This window comes from Gobius niger, assembly GCF_951799975.1.
Source record: "Gobius niger genome assembly, contig: SCAFFOLD_36, whole genome shotgun sequence".
Classification (NCBI taxonomy): domain Eukaryota; kingdom Metazoa; phylum Chordata; class Actinopteri; order Gobiiformes; family Gobiidae; genus Gobius; species Gobius niger.
The window spans coordinates 56639-74765 of NW_027639156.1; the positions used below are offsets into that span (position 1 = coordinate 56639).

The 18127-nt window shown below is 40.4% G+C and overlaps 1 protein-coding gene across 1 annotated transcript in view; it reads left to right on the forward strand.

Moving 5' to 3' along the window:
* The window catches only part of LOC306982827 (receptor-type tyrosine-protein phosphatase beta-like), a gene marked incomplete at its 5' end in the record, with an annotated part of 68746 nt that extends 51052 nt beyond the window's left edge, over positions 1 to 17694 (forward strand). Inside the window, 2 exon segments of the mRNA XM_079583277.1 lie at positions 16323 to 16473; positions 17464 to 17694. Coding sequence (XP_079439403.1) covers positions 16323 to 16473; positions 17464 to 17486 — 174 coding nt within the window.
* Positions 17695 to 18127: the final 433 nt, after the last annotated feature.

Below are 18127 nucleotides of genomic sequence, written 5' to 3' on the forward strand. Positions count from 1 at the left end.
GCGCTGTAGGCTCTCACATGGTGTAGACGGAGGTGTGAGAGACTATAACACACCTCCAGAGGGCGCTGTAGGCTCTCACATGGTGTAGACGGAGGTGTGAGAGACTATAACACACCACCAGAGGGCGCTGTAGGCTCACACATGGTGCAGACGGAGGTGAGAGAGACTATAACACACCACCAGAGGGCGCTGTAGGCTCACACATGGTGCAGACGGAGGTGAGAGACTATAACACACCACCAGAGGGCGCTGTAGGCTCTCTTACCCCCCGCCTGAACCGAGAGCATTTTCTCCAGTTCGGCTTTGCCCAAATCTAAAAGCTTCTTGACTGAAGAGCGACACTGTAACGCCTCATTTTTTTGTTGCTTTGTCGTCACGTTTTCGGCACTTTTTTGTTGCTTTTCCAGCGCATTCTTGTTTTTGGAGGCTTTTCTTTTAACCCCTTAACTCCCGCCTGAACCGAGAGCATTTTCTCCAGTTTGGCTTTACCCCAATCCAAAAGCTTCTGGAAAAAAGGTGGGAAAATAGCAACAAAACTGAGACGAAAACAATAATGGAAATGTGACAAAAAAGTGACGAAAAATGACAAAAATTTGATTAAAAAAATGATAAAAAAATTGACAAAAAAGTGACAAAAAAATGACAAAAAAGTGAAAAAAAAATGACGAAAATTTGATAAAAAATTGATAAAAAAATGACAAAAAAATGACAAAAAAATGACAAAAATTTGATAAAAAATTGATAAAAAAATGACAAAAAAATGACAAAAAAATGATAAAAAAATTGACAAAAAAGTGACGAAAAAGTGACAAAAAATTGACAAAAAATTGACAAAAAAGTGACAAAAAAGTGACAAAAAATTGACAAAAAAGTGACGAAAAAGTGACAAAAAAATGACAAAAAAGTGACAAAAAAAGTGACAAAAAAGTAACAAAAAAATGACAAAAAAGTGACGAAAAAGTGACAAAAAATGACAAAAAAGTGACAAAAAAGTGACAAAAAAGTGACAAAAAAATGATGAAAAAGTGACAAAAAAGTGACAAAAAAGTGACAAAAAATGACAAAAATTTGATTAAAATTTTATAAAAATGTGATAAAAATTTGACACAAAAATGACAAAAATTTGATAAAAATTTGATTAAAAAAATGACAAAAAATCGACCAAAAAAAGACAAAATTTATGAAAAAGTGATGAAAAAATGACAAAAAAGTGACAAAAAAAGTGACGAAAAAATGAGTTACAAAAATGAGTGTAATACCCAACAAAAAAATCATGAAAAAAAATGTGATGACGTGAGGGAAAAGATCCTCTCGGTTCAGGCGGGAGTTAAGAGGTGAAGCTTTTAGATTTGGGTAAAGCTCGGTTACGCCCGGGGGTGAGGGTAAAGTGAGGGGCCAGACCGGTGGAGCCAGTGGCCCTTCTGTGCTCTTCCAGAACACAGGACATGTGACCAGTCCGCCCCTGGGCTCACACATGGTGCAGACGGAGGTGAGAGACTATAACACACCACCAGAGGGCGCTGTAGGCTCTCACATGGTGCAGACGGAGGTGAGAGAGACTATAACACACCACCAGAGGGCGCTGTAGGCTCTCACATGGTGCAGACGGAGGTGAGAGAGACTATAACACACCACCAGAGGGCGCTGTAGGCTCTCACATGGTGCAGACGGAGGTGAGAGACTATAACACACCACCAGAGGGCGCTGTAGGCTCACACATGGTGCAGACGGAGGTGAGAGAGACTATAACACACCACCAGAGGGCGCTGTAGGCTCACACATGGTGCAGACGGAGGTGAGAGAGACTATAACACACCACCAGAGGGCGCTGTAGGCTCTCACATGGTGCAGACGGAGGTGAGAGAGACTATAACTCACCACCAGAGGGCGCTGTAGGCTCTCACATGGTGCAGACGGAGGTGAGAGACTATAACACACCACCAGAGGGCGCTGTAGGCTCTCACATGGTGCAGACGGAGGTGAGAGACTATAACACACCACCAGAGGGCGCTGTAGGCTCTCACATGGTGCAGACGGAGGTGAGAGACTATAACACACCACCAGAGGGCGCTGTAGGCTCTCACATGGTGCAGACGGAGGTGAGAGACTATAACACACCACCAGAGGGCGCTGTAGGCTCTCACATGGTGCAGACGGAGGTGAGAGACTATAACACACCACCAGAGGGCGCTGTAGGCTCTCACATGGTGCAGACGGAGGTGAGAGACTATAACACACCACCAGAGGGCGCTGTAGGCTCTCACATGGTGCAGACGGAGGTGAGAGAGACTATAACACACCACCAGAGGGCGCTGTAGGCTCTCTTACCCCCCGCCTTAACCGAGAGCATTTTCTCCAGTTCGGCTTTGCCCAAATCTAAAAGCTTCCTGACTGGAGAGCAACACTGTAACGCCTCATTTTTTTGTTGCTTTGTCGTCACGTTTTCGTCACATTTTGTTGCTTTTCCAGCACATTTTTGTTTTTGGAGGCTTTTCTTTCAACCCCTTAACTCCCGCCTGAACCGAGAGCATTTTCTCCAGTTTGGCTTTACCCCAATCCAAAAGCTTCTGGAAAAAAGGTGAGAAAATAGCAACAAAACTGAGACGAAAACAATGATGGAAATGTGACAAAAAAGTGAGAAAACATTGACAAAACAGTGACGAAAAATTTATGAATAAGTGGCAAAAATGTCACAAAAATGACAAAAATTTGATAAAAATTTGACCAAAAAATGACAAAAATTGGACAAAAAAATGACAAAAAAATGACAAAAAAAATGACCAAAAAAATGACTAAAATTTATGAAAAAATGACAAAAAAAATGACAAAAAATGACCAAAAAATGACAAAAATTTATGAAAAAAGTGACGAAAAAAGTGACGAAAAAATGACAAAAAAATGACAAAAATTTATGAAAAAAATGACAAAAAAATGACAAAAAAATGACAAAAATTTATGAAAAAAGTGACGAAAAAATGACAAAAAAATTACAAAAAGTGACAAAAATTTGATAAAAAATTGATAGAAATTTGACGAAAAAACGACAAAAAAGTGACAAAAAAGTGACGAAAAAAATGAGTTACAAAATGAGTTGAAAACCCAACAAAAAAATGATGGAAAAATAATCTGATGACGTGAGGGAAAAGATCCTCTCGGTTCAGGCGGGAGTTAAGAGGTTAAACTTTTAGATTTGGGTAAAGCTCGGTTACGCCCGGGAGTGAGGGTAAAGTGAGGGGCCAGACCGGTGGAGCCAGTGGCCCTTCTGTGCTCTTCCAGAATACAGGACATGTGACCAGTCCAGTCCCTGGGCTCTCACATGGTGCAGACGGAGGTGAGAGAGACTATAACACACCACCAGAGGGCGCTGTAGGCTCTCACATGGTGCAGACGGAGGTGAGAGAGACTATAACACACCACCAGAGGGCGCTGTAGGCTCACACATGGTGCAGACGGAGGTGAGAGACTATAACACACCACCAGAGGGCGCTGTAGGCTCTCACATGGTGCAGACGGAGGTGAGAGAGACTATAACACACCACCAGAGGGCGCTGTAGGCTCTCACATGGTGCAGACGGAGGTGAGAGAGACTATAACACACCACCAGAGGGCGCTGTAGGCTCTCACATGGTGCAGACGGAGGTGAGAGACTATAACACACCACCAGAGGGCGCTGTAGGCTCACACATGGAGCAGACGGAGGTGAGAGACTATAACACACCACCAGAGGGCGCTGTAGGCTCTCACATGGTGCAGACGGAGGTGAGAGAGACTATAACACACCACCAGAGGGCGCTGTAGACTCACACATGGTGCAGACGGAGGTGAGAGAGACTATAACACACCACCAGAGGGCGCTGTAGGCTCTCTGACCCCCGCCTTAACCGAGAGCATTTTCTCCAGTTCGGCTTTGCCCAAATCTAAAAGCTTCTTGACTGGAGAGCAACACTGTAACTCCTCATTTTTTTGTTGCTTTGTCGTCACGTTTTTGTCACATTTTGTTGCTTTTCCAGCGCATTTTTGTTTTTGGATGCTTTTCTTTCAACCCCTTAACTCCCGCCTGAACCGAGAGCATTTTCTCCAGTTTGGCTTTACCCCAATCCAAAAGCTTCTGGAAAAAAGGTGAGAAAATAGCAACAAAACTGAGACGAAAACAATGATGGAAATGTGACAAAAAAGTGACGAAAAAAGTGGCAAAAATGTGATAAAAAATTGATTAAAAAATGACTAAAAATCGACCCAAAAAAGACAACAATTTAGGAAAAAGTGACGGAAAAATGACAAAGAAATGACAAAAAATGACAAAAAAATGATAAAAAATTGATAAAAAATTGATAAAAAATTGACGAAAAATTGACAAAAAAATGACAAAAAAATGACAAAAAAATGACGAAAAAATGACAAAAAAAATGATTAAAATTTGATTAAAAAAAGACAAAAAATCGACCAAAAAAAATCAAAAATTTATGAAAAAGTGACAAAAAAGTGACGAAAAAATGACAAAAAAGTGACGAAAAAATTGACGAAAAAATGACAAAAAAATGACAAAAAAATGACTAAAAAAACGACAAAAAAATGACAAAAAAATGACAAAAAAATGACTAAAAAACGACAAAAAATGACAAAAAATGACAAAAAAATGACATAAAAATGACAAAAAATGACAAAAAATGATAAAAAAATGACTAAAAATCGACCCAAAAAAGACAACAATTTAGGAAAAAGTGACGGAAAAATGACAAAGAAATGACAAAAAATGACAAAAAAATGATAAAAAAATTGATAAAAAATTGATAAAAAATTGACGAAAAATTGACAAAAAAATTACAAAAAAATTACAAAAAAAAGACAAAAAATGACAAAAAAAATGACAAAAAAATGACAAAAAATTGACAAAAAAGTGACAAAAAAGTGACAAAAATGACAAAAAATGACAAAAAAATGACAAAAAAGTGACAAAAAATGACAAAAAAATGACAAAAAAATGACAAAAAATGACAAAAAAAATGACAAAAATTGACAAAAAAGTGACAAAAAAATGACAAAAAAGTGACAGAAAAATGACAAAAAAATGACAAAAAAATGACAAAAAAGTGACAAAAAATGACAAAAAAATGACAAAAAAATGACAAAAAATGACAAAAAAAAATGACAAAAAAATGACAAAAATTTGATAAAAAATTGATAAAAAAATGACAAAAAAATGACAAAAAAATGATAAAAAAATTGACAAAAAAGTGACGAAAAAGTGACAAAAAATTGACAAAAAATTGACAAAAAAGTGACAAAAAAGTGACAAAAAATTGACAAAAAAGTGACGAAAAAGTGACAAAAAAATGACAAAAAAGTGACAAAAAAAGTGACAAAAAAGTAACAAAAAAATGACAAAAAAGTGACGAAAAAGTGACAAAAAATGACAAAAAAGTGACAAAAAAGTGACAAAAAAGTGACAAAAAAATGATGAAAAAGTGACAAAAAAGTGACAAAAAAGTGACAAAAAATGACAAAAATTTGATTAAAATTTTATAAAAATGTGATAAAAATTTGACACAAAAATGACAAAAATTTGATAAAAATTTGATTAAAAAAATGACAAAAAATCGACCAAAAAAAGACAAAATTTATGAAAAAGTGATGAAAAAATGACAAAAAAGTGACAAAAAAAGTGACGAAAAAATGAGTTACAAAAATGAGTGTAATACCCAACAAAAAAATCATGAAAAAAAATGTGATGACGTGAGGGAAAAGATCCTCTCGGTTCAGGCGGGAGTTAAGAGGTGAAGCTTTTAGATTTGGGTAAAGCTCGGTTACGCCCGGGGGTGAGGGTAAAGTGAGGGGCCAGACCGGTGGAGCCAGTGGCCCTTCTGTGCTCTTCCAGAATACAGGACATGTGACCAGTCCAGTCCCTGGGCTCTCACATGGTGCAGACGGAGGTGAGAGAGACTATAACACACCACCAGAGGGCGCTGTAGACTCACACATGGAGCAGACGGAGGTGAGAGAGACTATAACACACCACCAGAGGGCGCTGTAGGCTCACACATGGTGCAGACGGAGGTGTGAGAGACTATAACACACCACCAGAGGGCGCTGTAGACTCACACATGGAGCAGACGGAGGTGAGAGAGACTATAACACACCACCAGAGGGCGCTGTAGGCTCTCACATGGTGCAGACGGAGGTGAGAGAGACTATAACACACCACCAGAGGGCGCTGTAGGCTCTCACATGGTGCAGACGGAGGTGAGAGAGACTATAACACACCACCAGAGGGCGCTGTAGACTCACACATGGTGCAGACGGAGGTGAGAGACTATAACTCACCACCAGAGGGCGCTGTAGACTCACACATGGTGCAGACGGAGGTGAGAGAGACTATAACACACCACCAGAGGGCGCTGTAGACTCACACATGGTGCAGACGGAGGTGAGAGACTATAACACACCACCAGAGGGCGCTGTAGACTCACACATGGTGCAGACGGAGGTGAGAGAGACTATAACACACCACCAGAGGGCGCTGTAGGCTCTCACATGGTGCAGACGGAGGTGAGAGAGACTATAACTCACCACCAGAGGGCGCTGTAGGCTCACACATGGAGCAGACGGAGGTGAGAGACTATAACTCACCACCAGAGGGCGCTGTAGGCTCTCACATGGTGCAGACGGAGGTGAGAGAGACTATAACACACCACCAGAGGGCGCTGTAGGCTCTCACATGGTGCAGACGGAGGTGAGAGAGACTATAACACACCACCAGAGGGCGCTGTAGGCTCACACATGGTGCAGACGGAGGTGAGAGACTATAACTCACCACCAGAGGGCGCTGTAGGCTCTCACATGGTGCAGACGGAGGTGAGAGACTATAACTCACCACCAGAGGGCGCTGTAGGCTCTCACATGGTGCAGACGGAGGTGAGAGACTATAACTCACCACCAGAGGGCGCTGTAGGCTCTCTGACCCCCGCCTTAACCGAGAGCATTTTCTCCAGTTCGGCTTTGCCCAAATCTAAAAGCTTCTTGACTGGAGAGCAACACTGTAACTCCTCATTTTTTTGTTGCTTTGTCGTCACGTTTTTGTCACATTTTGTTGCTTTTCCAGCGCATTTTTGTTTTTGGATGCTTTTCTTTCAACCCCTTAACTCCCGCCTGAACCGAGAGCATTTTCTCCAGTTTGGCTTTACCCCAATCCAAAAGCTTCTGGAAAAAAGGTGGGAAAATAGCAACAAAACTGAGACGAAAACAATGATGGAAATGTGACAAAAAAGTGACGAAAAAAGTGGCAAAAATGTGATAAAAAATTGATAAAAAAATGACTAAAAATCGACCCAAAAAAGACAACAATTTAGGAAAAAGTGACGGAAAAATGACAAAGAAATGACAAAAAATGACAAAAAATTGATAAAAAATTGATAAAAAATTGACGAAAAATTGACGAAAAATTGACAAAAAAATGACAAAAAAATAACGAAAAAATGACGAAAAAATGACAAAAAAAATGATTAACATTTGATTAAAAAAAGACAAAAAATCGACCAAAAAAAATCAAAAATTTATGAAAAAGTGACAAAAAAGTGACGAAAAAATGACAAAAAAGTGACGAAAAAATTGACGAAAAAATGACAAAAAAATGACAAAAAAATGACTAAAAAAACGACAAAAAAATGACAAAAAAATGACAAAAAAATGACTAAAAAACGACAAAAAATGACAAAAAATGACAAAAAAATGACAAAAAATTTACAAAAAATTGACAAAAAAGACAAAAAAATGACAAAAAAATTACAAAAAAAAGACAAAAAATGACAAAAAAAATGACAAAAAATGACAAAAAAATGACAAAAAAGTGACAAAAAATGACAAAAAAATGACAAAAAAGTGACAAAAAATGACAAAAAAATGACAAAAAAATGACAAAAAAGTGACAGAAAAATGACAAAAAAATGACAAAAAAAATTGACAAAAAAGTGACAAAAAAATGACAAAAAACGACAAAAAAATGACAAAAAAAGGACCAAAAAAAGGACAAAAAAATGACAAAAAGTGAGAGACTATAACACACCACCAGAGGGCGCTGTAGGCTCTCACATGGTGCAGACGGAGGTGAGAGAGACTATAACACACCACCAGAGGGCGCTGTAGACTCACACATGGTGCAGACGGAGGTGAGAGAGACTATAACACACCACCAGAGGGCGCTGTAGGCTCACACATGGTGCAGACGGAGGTGAGAGAGACTATAACACACCACCAGAGGGCGCTGTAGACTCACACATGGTGCAGACGGAGGTGAGAGAGACTATAACACACCACCAGAGGGCGCTGTAGGCTCTCACATGGTGCAGACGGAGGTGAGAGACTATAACACACCACCAGAGGGCGCTGTAGGCTCTCACATGGTGCAGACGGAGGTGAGAGACTATAACACACCACCAGAGGGCGCTGTAGGCTCACACATGGAGCAGACGGAGGTGAGAGAGACTATAACACACCACCAGAGGGCGCTGTAGGCTCACACATGGTGCAGACGGAGGTGAGAGAGACTATAACACACCACCAGAGGGCGCTGTAGGCTCTCACATGGTGCAGACGGAGGTGAGAGAGACTATAACACACCACCAGAGGGCGCTGTAGGCTCTCACATGGAGCAGACGGAGGTGAGAGACTATAACACACCACCAGAGGGCGCTGTAGGCTCTCACATGGAGCAGACGGAGGTGAGAGAGACTATAACACACCACCAGAGGGCGCTGTAGGCTCACACATGGAGCAGACGGAGGTGAGAGAGACTATGGATGCTTTTCTTTCAACCCCTTAACTCCCACCTGAACCGAGAGAATTTTCTCCAGTTTGGCTTTACCCCAATCCAAAAGCTTCTGGAAAAAAGCTGAGAAAATAGCAACAAAACTGAGATGAAAACAATAATGGAAATGTGACAAAAAAGTGAGAAAACATTGACAAAAAAGTGACGAAAAATGTGACAAAAATGTGACAAAAATGTGACAAAAATTTGATAAAAATTTGACAAAAAATGACAAAAATTGATGAAAAAATGACAAAAAAGTGACAAAAAAGTGACAAAAATGTGACGAAAAAGTGACAAAAAATGACAAAAATGTGACAAAAATTTGATAAAAATTTGACAAAAAATGACAAAAATTGATGAAAAAATGACAAAAAAGTGACAAAAAAGTGACAAAAATGTGACGAAAAAGTGACAAAAAATGACAAAAATGTGACAAAAATTTGATAAAAATTTGACCAAAAAATGACAAAAATTGATGAAAAAATGACAAAAATGTGACAAAAAAATGACAAAAATGTGACAAAAATTTGATAAAATTTGACAAAAAATTGACGAAAAAAGACAAAAAAATGAGTTACAAAAATGAGTGTAATACCCAACAAAAAAATCATGAAAAAAACTCTGCTGACGTGAGGGAAAAGATCCTCTCGGTTCAGGCGGGAGTTAAGAGGTGAAGCTTTTAGATTTGGGTAAAGCTCGGTTACGCCCGGGGGTGAGGGTAAAGTGAGGGGCCAGACCGGTGGAGCCAGTGGCCCTTCTGTGCTTTTCCAGAATACAGGACATGTGACCAGTCCAGTCCCTGGGCTCACACATGGTGCAGACGGAGGTGAGAGAGACTATAACACACCACCAGAGGGCGCTGTAGGCTCTCACATGGTGCAGACGGAGGTGAGAGAGACTATAACACACCACCAGAGGGCGCTGTAGGCTCACACATGGAGCAGACGGAGGTGAGAGAGACTATAACACACCACCAGAGGGCGCTGTAGGCTCTCACATGGTGCAGACGGAGGTGAGAGAGACTATAACACACCACCAGAGGGCGCTGTAGGCTCTCACATGGTGCAGACGGAGGTGAGAGACTATAACACACCACCAGAGGGCGCTGTAGACTCTCACATGGAGCAGACGGAGGTGAGAGAGACTATAACACACCACCAGAGGGCGCTGTAGGCTCTCACATGGTGCAGACGGAGGTGAGAGACTATAACACACCACCAGAGGGCGCTGTAGACTCTCACATGGAGCAGACGGAGGTGAGAGAGACTATAACACACCACCAGAGGGCGCTGTAGACTCTCACATGGTGCAGACGGAGGTGAGAGAGACTATAACACACCACCAGAGGGCGCTGTAGGCTCTCACATGGTGCAGACGGAGGTGAGAGAGACTATAACACACCACCAGAGGGCGCTGTAGACTCACACATGGTGCAGACGGAGGTGAGAGAGACCATAACACACCACCAGAGGGCGCTGTAGGCTCTCACATGGTGCAGACGGAGGTGAGAGACTATAACTCACCACCAGAGGGCGCTGTAGGCTCACACATGGTGCAGACGGAGGTGAGAGAGACTATAACACACCACCAGAGGGCGCTGTAGACTCTCACATGGAGCAGACGGAGGTGAGAGAGACTATAACACACCACCAGAGGGCGCTGTAGGCTCTCACATGGTGCAGACGGAGGTGAGAGACTATAACACACCACCAGAGGGCGCTGTAGACTCTCACATGGAGCAGACGGAGGTGAGAGAGACTATAACACACCACCAGAGGGCGCTGTAGACTCTCACATGGTGCAGACGGAGGTGAGAGAGACTATAACACACCACCAGAGGGCGCTGTAGGCTCTCACATGGAGCAGACGGAGGTGAGAGAGACTATAACACACCACCAGAGGGCGCTGTAGACTCACACATGGTGCAGACGGAGGTGAGAGAGACCATAACACACCACCAGAGGGCGCTGTAGGCTCTCACATGGTGCAGACGGAGGTGAGAGACTATAACTCACCACCAGAGGGCGCTGTAGGCTCACACATGGTGCAGACGGAGGTGAGAGAGACTATAACACACCACCAGAGGGCGCTGTAGGCTCACACATGGTGCAGACGGAGGTGAGAGAGACTATAACACACCACCAGAGGGCGCTGTAGGCTCTCACATGGTGCAGACGGAGGTGAGAGACTATAACTCACCACCAGAGGGCGCTGTAGACTCTCTTACCCCCCGCCTGAACCGAGAGCATTTTCTCCAGTTCGGCTTTGCCCAAATCTAAAAGCTTCTTGACTGGAGAGCAACACTGTAACGCCTCATGTTTTTGTTGCTTTGTCGTCACGTTTTCGTCACATTTTGTTGCTTTTCCAGCACATTTTTGTTTTTGGAGGCTTTTCTTTCAACCCCAAAAAAGTGACAAAAAAATGACAAAAAATTGACAAAAAAAAAAGACAAAAATTGACAAAAAAATGACAAAAAATGACAAAAAATGACAAAAAATGACCAAAAAATGACAAAAAATGACAAAAAATGACAAAAAATTGACAAAAAATGACAAAAAATGACAAAAATTGACTAAAAAATGACAAAAAATGACAAAAAAAAAAAGACAAAAATTGACTAAAAAATGACAAAAAATGACAAAAAATGACAAAAAATGACCAAAAAATGACAAAAAATGACAAAAAATGACAAAAAAATGACATAAAATGACTAAAAATGACAAAAAATGACTAAAAAGTGACAAAAATTGACAAAAAATTGACAAAAAAGTGACAAAAAAAATTACAAAAATTGACGAAAAAATTTCAATAAATGACTAAAAATGACTAAAAATGACAAAAAATGACAAAAAAAATTACAAAAAATGACAAAAAATGACAAAAAATGACAATAAATGACAAAAATATGACAAAAAATGACAAAAAATGACATAAAAATGACAAAAAAATGACAAAAAATTACAAAAAATTGACAAAAAATGACAAAAAAGTGACAAAAATATGACAAAAAATGACAAAAAATTGAAAAAAAATTGAAAAAAATTGGACCAAAAAATGACCAAAAAATGGCAAAAAAAATGACGAAAAAATGAGTGACAAAAATGAGTTGAAAACCCAACAAAAAAATCATGAAAAAAAATGTGATGACGTGAGGGAAAAGATCCTCTCGGTTCAGGCGGGAGTTAAGAGGTTAAGCTTTTAGATTTGGGTAAAGCTTGGTTTCGCCCGGGGGTGAGGGTAAAGTGAGGGGCCAGACCGGTGGAGCCAGTGGCCCTTCTGTGCTCTTCCAGAACACAGGACATGTGACCAGTCCAGCCCTGGGCTCTCACATGGTGCAGACGGAGGTGAGAGAGACTATAACACACCACCAGAGGGCGCTGTAGGCTCTCACATGGTGCAGACGGAGGTGAGAGACTATAACACACCACCAGAGGGCGCTGTAGGCTCACACATGGTGCAGACGGAGGTGAGAGAGACTATAACACACCACCAGAGGGCGCTGTAGGCTCTCACATGGTGCAGACGGAGGTGAGAGAGACTATAACACACCACCAGAGGGCGCTGTAGGCTCTCACATGGAGCAGACGGAGGTGAGAGACTATAACACACCACCAGAGGGCGCTGTAGACTCACACATGGTGCAGACGGAGGTGAGAGACTATAACACACCACCAGAGGGCGCTGTAGGCTCTCACATGGACTGAAAACCAGCCCTGGACTCTGGTCAGCCTGGCCCAAATCAGCGTAAATGCGACACTTCCACAAATACACATGTGAACCTCTGACCCCCCGCCTTAACCGAGAGCATTTTCTCCAGTTTGGCTTTACCCCAATCCAAAAGCTTCTGGAAAAAAGCTGTGAAAATAGCGACAAAACTGAGACGAAAACAATGATGGAAATGTGACAAAAAAGTGACGAAAAATTTATGAAAAAGTGGCAAAAATGTCACAAAAGTGACAAAAATGTGACAAAAATTTGATAAAAAATTGACAAAAAAAATGACAAAAAATCGACAAAAAAATGAAAAAAAATGACAAAAATGTGATAAAAAATTGATAAAAATGTGACCAAAAAAATGACAAAAAAATGACAAAAAAGTGACAAAAAATTACAAAAAAAATTACAAAAAAGTGACAAAAAAATGACAAAAAAGTGACAAAAAAGTGACAAAAAAGTGACGAAAAAATGACAAAAAAATGACAAAAAAGTGACAAAAAGTGACAAAAAATTACAAAAAAATGACAAAAAAGTGACAAAAAAGTGACAAAAAAATGACAAAAAAGTGACGAAAAAACGACAAAAAACGACAAAAAATGACAAAAAAGTGTCAAAAAATGACAAAAAAATGACAAAAAAACGACAAAAAAATGACAAAAAATAAAAATGACAAAAAAGTGTCAAAAAATGACAAAAAAATGACAAAAAAACGACAAAATATGACAAAAAATGACCAAAAAAAATGACCAAAAAATGGCAAAAAAAATGACGAAAAAATGAGTGACAAAAATGAGTTGAAAACCCAACAAAAAAATCATGGGAAAAAAATGTGATGACGTGAGGGAAAAGATCCTCTCGGTTCAGGCGGGAGTTAAGAGGTGAAGCTTTTAGATTTGGGTAAAGCTCGGTTACGCCCGGGGGTGAGGGTAAAGTGAGGGGCCAGACCGGTGGAGCCAGTGGCCCTTCTGTGCTTTTCCAGAATACAGGACATGTGACCAGTCCACCCCTGGGCTCTCACATGGTGCAGACGGAGGTGAGAGAGACTATAACACACCACCAGAGGGCGCTGTAGGCTCTCACATGGTGCAGACGGAGGTGAGAGACTATAACACACCACCAGAGGGCGCTGTAGGCTCTCACATGGTGCAGACGGAGGTGAGAGAGACTATAACACACCACCAGAGGGCGCTGTAGACTCTCACATGGTGCAGACGGAGGTGAGAGAGACTATAACACACCACCAGAGGGCGCTGTAGGCTCTCACATGGTGCAGACGGAGGTGAGAGAGGCTATAACACACCACCAGAGGGCGCTGTAGGCTCTCACATGGTGCAGACGGAGGTGAGAGACTATAACACACCACCAGAGGGCGCTGTAGGCTCTCTTACCCCCACCTTAACCGAGAGCATTTTCTCCAGTTTGGCTTTACCCCAATCCAAAAGCTTCTGGAAAAAAGGTGAGAAAATAACAACAAAACTGAGATGAAAACAATAATGGAAATGTGACAAAAAAGTGAGAAAACATTGACAAAAAAGTGACGAAAAATTTATGAAAAAGTGGCAAAAATGTCACAAAAATTACAAAAAAGTGACAAAAATGTGATAAAAATGTGACAAAAAAATGACAAAAAATCGACCAAAAAATGACAAAAAATGAAAAAAAAAGTGACAAAAAATCGACAAAAAAAATACAAAAATTGATGAAAAAATGAAAAAAAAAATGACAAAAAAGTGACAAAAAAGTGACAAAAAAAATGACAAAAAAGTGACAAAAAAGTGACAAAAAATTACAAAAAAAAAGACAAAAAAGTGACAAAAAAGTGACAAAAAAGTGACAAAAAAAATGACAAAAAAGTGACAAAAAAGTGACAAAAAAAATGACAAAAAAGTGACAAAAAAAGTGACAAAAAAAGTGACAAAAAAGTGACAAAAAAATGACTAAAAAGTGACAAAAAATTACAAAAAAAAGACAAAAAAGTGACAAAAAAGTGACAAAAAAGTGACGAAAAAATGACGAAAAAAATGACAAAAAATGACGAAAAAATGACGAAAAAAATGACAAAAAAATGACAAAAAAGTGACAAAAAAATGACAAAAAGGTGACGAAAAAGTGACGAAAAAGTGACGAAAAAATGACAAAAAAATGACAAAAAAGTGACAAAAAAATGACAAAAAATATGACAAAAAAGTGACAAAAAAATGACAAAAAAATGACGAAAAATGAGAAAAATTTGATAAAAATTTGACGAAAAAACGACAAAAAATGACAAAAAATTGACGAAAAAACGACAAAGAGACGAAAAAATGACAAAAAATGACAAAAAAATGACCAAAAAAATTGACAAAAAAATTGACAAAAAATGACAAAAAAAAATGACAAAAAAATGACAAAAATTGACGAAAAAATGATTTAAATACCCAACAAAAAAATGATGGGAAAAAAATGTGATGACGTGAGGGAAAAGATCCTCTCGGTTCAGGCGGGAGTTAAGAGGTGAAGCTTTTAGATTTGGGTAAAGCTCGGTTACGCCCGGGGGTGAGGGTAAAGTGAGAGGCCAGACCGGTGGAGCCAGTGGCCCTTCTGTGCTCTTCCAGAATACAGGACATGTGACCAGTCCAGTCCCTGGGCTCACACATGGTGCAGACGGAGGTGAGAGAGACTATAACACACCACCAGAGGGCGCTGTAGGCTCACACATGGTGCAGACGGAGGTGAGAGACTATAACACACCACCAGAGGGCGCTGTAGGCTCTCACATGGTGCAGACGGAGGTGAGAGAGACTATAACACACCACCAGAGGGCGCTGTAGGCTCTCACATGGTGCAGACGGAGGTGAGAGACTATAACACACCACCAGAGGGCGCTGTAGGCTCTCACATGGTGCAGACGGAGGTGAGAGAGACTATAACACACCACCAGAGGGCGCTGTAGGCTCTCACATGGTGCAGACGGAGGTGAGAGAGACTATAACACACCACCAGAGGGCGCTGTAGGCTCACACATGGTGCAGACGGAGGTGAGAGAGACTATAACACACCACCAGAGGGCGCTGTAGGCTCTCACATGGTGCAGACGGAGGTGAGAGAGACTATAACACACCACCAGAGGGCGCTGTAGGCTCTCACATGGTGCAGACGGAGGTGAGAGACTATAACACACCACCAGAGGGCGCTGTAGACTCTCACATGGTGCAGACGGAGGTGAGAGACTATAACACACCACCAGAGGGCGCTGTAGGCTCTCACATGGTGCAGACGGAGGTGAGAGAGACTATAACTCACCACCAGAGGGCGCTGTAGGCTCACACATGGAGCAGACGGAGGTGAGAGAGACTATAACACACCACCAGAGGGCGCTGTAGGCTCTCACATGGTGCAGACGGAGGTGAGAGAGACTATAACTCACCACCAGAGGGCGCTGTAGGCTCTCACATGGTGCAGACGGAGGTGAGAGAGACTATAACTCACCACCAGAGGGCGCTGTAGGCTCACACATGGTGCAGACGGAGGTGAGAGAGACTATAACACACCACCAGAGGGCGCTGTAGGCTCTCACATGGTGCAGACGGAGGTGAGAGAGACTATAACACACCACCAGAGGGCGCTGTAGACTCTCACATGGTGCAGACGGAGGTGAGAGAGACTATAACACACCACCAGAGGGCGCTGTAGGCTCTCACATGGTGCAGACAGAGGTGACACACACTCACATAGTGCCATTATAATAACACATAGGAGAATATAATGATTATATAATAAGTTATTTGCTGCTCATGAGTCCGTGCGGATGTTTCTGTCTCAGGTTCAGTTCCTGTTCCTGCATCAGTGCGTCAGAGACGTCCTCAGAGCCCGGAAACTCCGAGACCAAGAAAACCTGTGTCCCATCTACGAGAACTACTCACCGCACAGAGGTACTCACTCACTCCACAGAGGTACACACTCACCACACAGAGGTACACACTCACCGCACAGAGGTACTCACTACACAGAGGTACTCACTCACTCCACAGAGGTACACACTCACCACACAGAGGTACTCACCACACAGAGGTACATACTCACCGCACAGAGGTACTCCCACCTGAACCGAGCACATTTTCTCCAGCTTTACCCCAGTCCAAAAGCTTCTGGAAAAAAATCTGTGAAAATAGCAACAAAACTGACGAAAACAATGATGGAAATGTGACAAAAAAGTGAGAAAAAATTGACAAAAAAAGTTACAAAAATGTGATAAAAAAATTGACGAAAAAATGACAAAAATGTGACAAAATGTGTTAAAAATTGACGAAAATTTGACAAAAAATGAAAAAAATGATAAAAATTTGACAAAAAAATGAAAAAAATTTGATAAAAATTTGACAAAATGTGACAAAAAAATGAACAAAAAATGAACAAAATGTGCAAAAAAAAGACAATAAATGACAAAAAAATTATACAAAATTGAAGAAAAAATGAAAAAAAAAATTGATAAAAATTGGACAAAAAATGACACAAAATGTGATAAAAATGTACGAAAAAGTGGCAAAAATGTGAAAAAAAATGAAAAAAAATTTATTTAAAAAATTGACGAAAAAATGAAAAAAAATGTGATAAAAAATGACAAAAATGGACACAGAGGTACACACTCACCACACAGTATTGTATTTTCTTTTGGATATTAAAGGGACTATAAGGAGTTTAAAAATGTTAAAATTAAGTATTTTCCTCCCCCTACATGTTCCTCCATGTCCTAATGTGTAGAATGAGCTCAGACCTGTTCACCACAACTGCCTCTAAAATCCTGTACGGTCACTCAAAAATGTGTCACTTCGGCCCGAATTGCCGTCATGCACGAGCTTAATATAGAAGGTACAGTTACACATGTGGCCTGAGGTGGCAGTAGTGAGTATAAAATGGCGAACTTGCTTCCAGCCCCTTTAAACTCTCCTTTTCTTCCTCCACAGATTCCTTGTGCACCAGACGCTGACTCTCTGCTGCCCCCACGAGGAAACACACGGAGTCGCACCAAACGTTTCTACTAAAAACAAAATATATCTATTTATGTACCAGAATATTTTTACTGAGCTGTACATACACATCTGTACGTTCCTCTGTATATAATATGTATTTATATGGAACTGTATTTAAATTATGAATATTATTACTTTTGTATCACATTACATCACTGATATAAACAAACCGCCTCTGTCTGACTTCACGCACACACCATGATGAGTTTATAAAAGGTAAAGGGTTTCAGGTCACATCACAGCGCTGAAAAGGCCGATCATGTGATATAGAGGGAAAATTATTTTGTTTTTGAGTTTAACCTTGGGCATGTACAGACAGATCATGGACCCAGTGACTGATATTAACCTCTTAACTCCCGCCTGAACCGAGAGGATCTTTTTCCTCACGTCAGATTTTTTTCCCCATCATTTTTTGGTGGGTGTTCAACTCATTTTTGTAACTTTTTAGTCATTTTTTGTCACTTTTTTTTTTTTTTTTAATCAATTTTTTTGTCAATTTTTTTTAATTTTTTCGTCAATTTTTTTAATCACATTTTTGTAATTTTTTAATCCATTTTTATTATCAAATTTTTTGTCAATTTTTATCACATTTTTTATC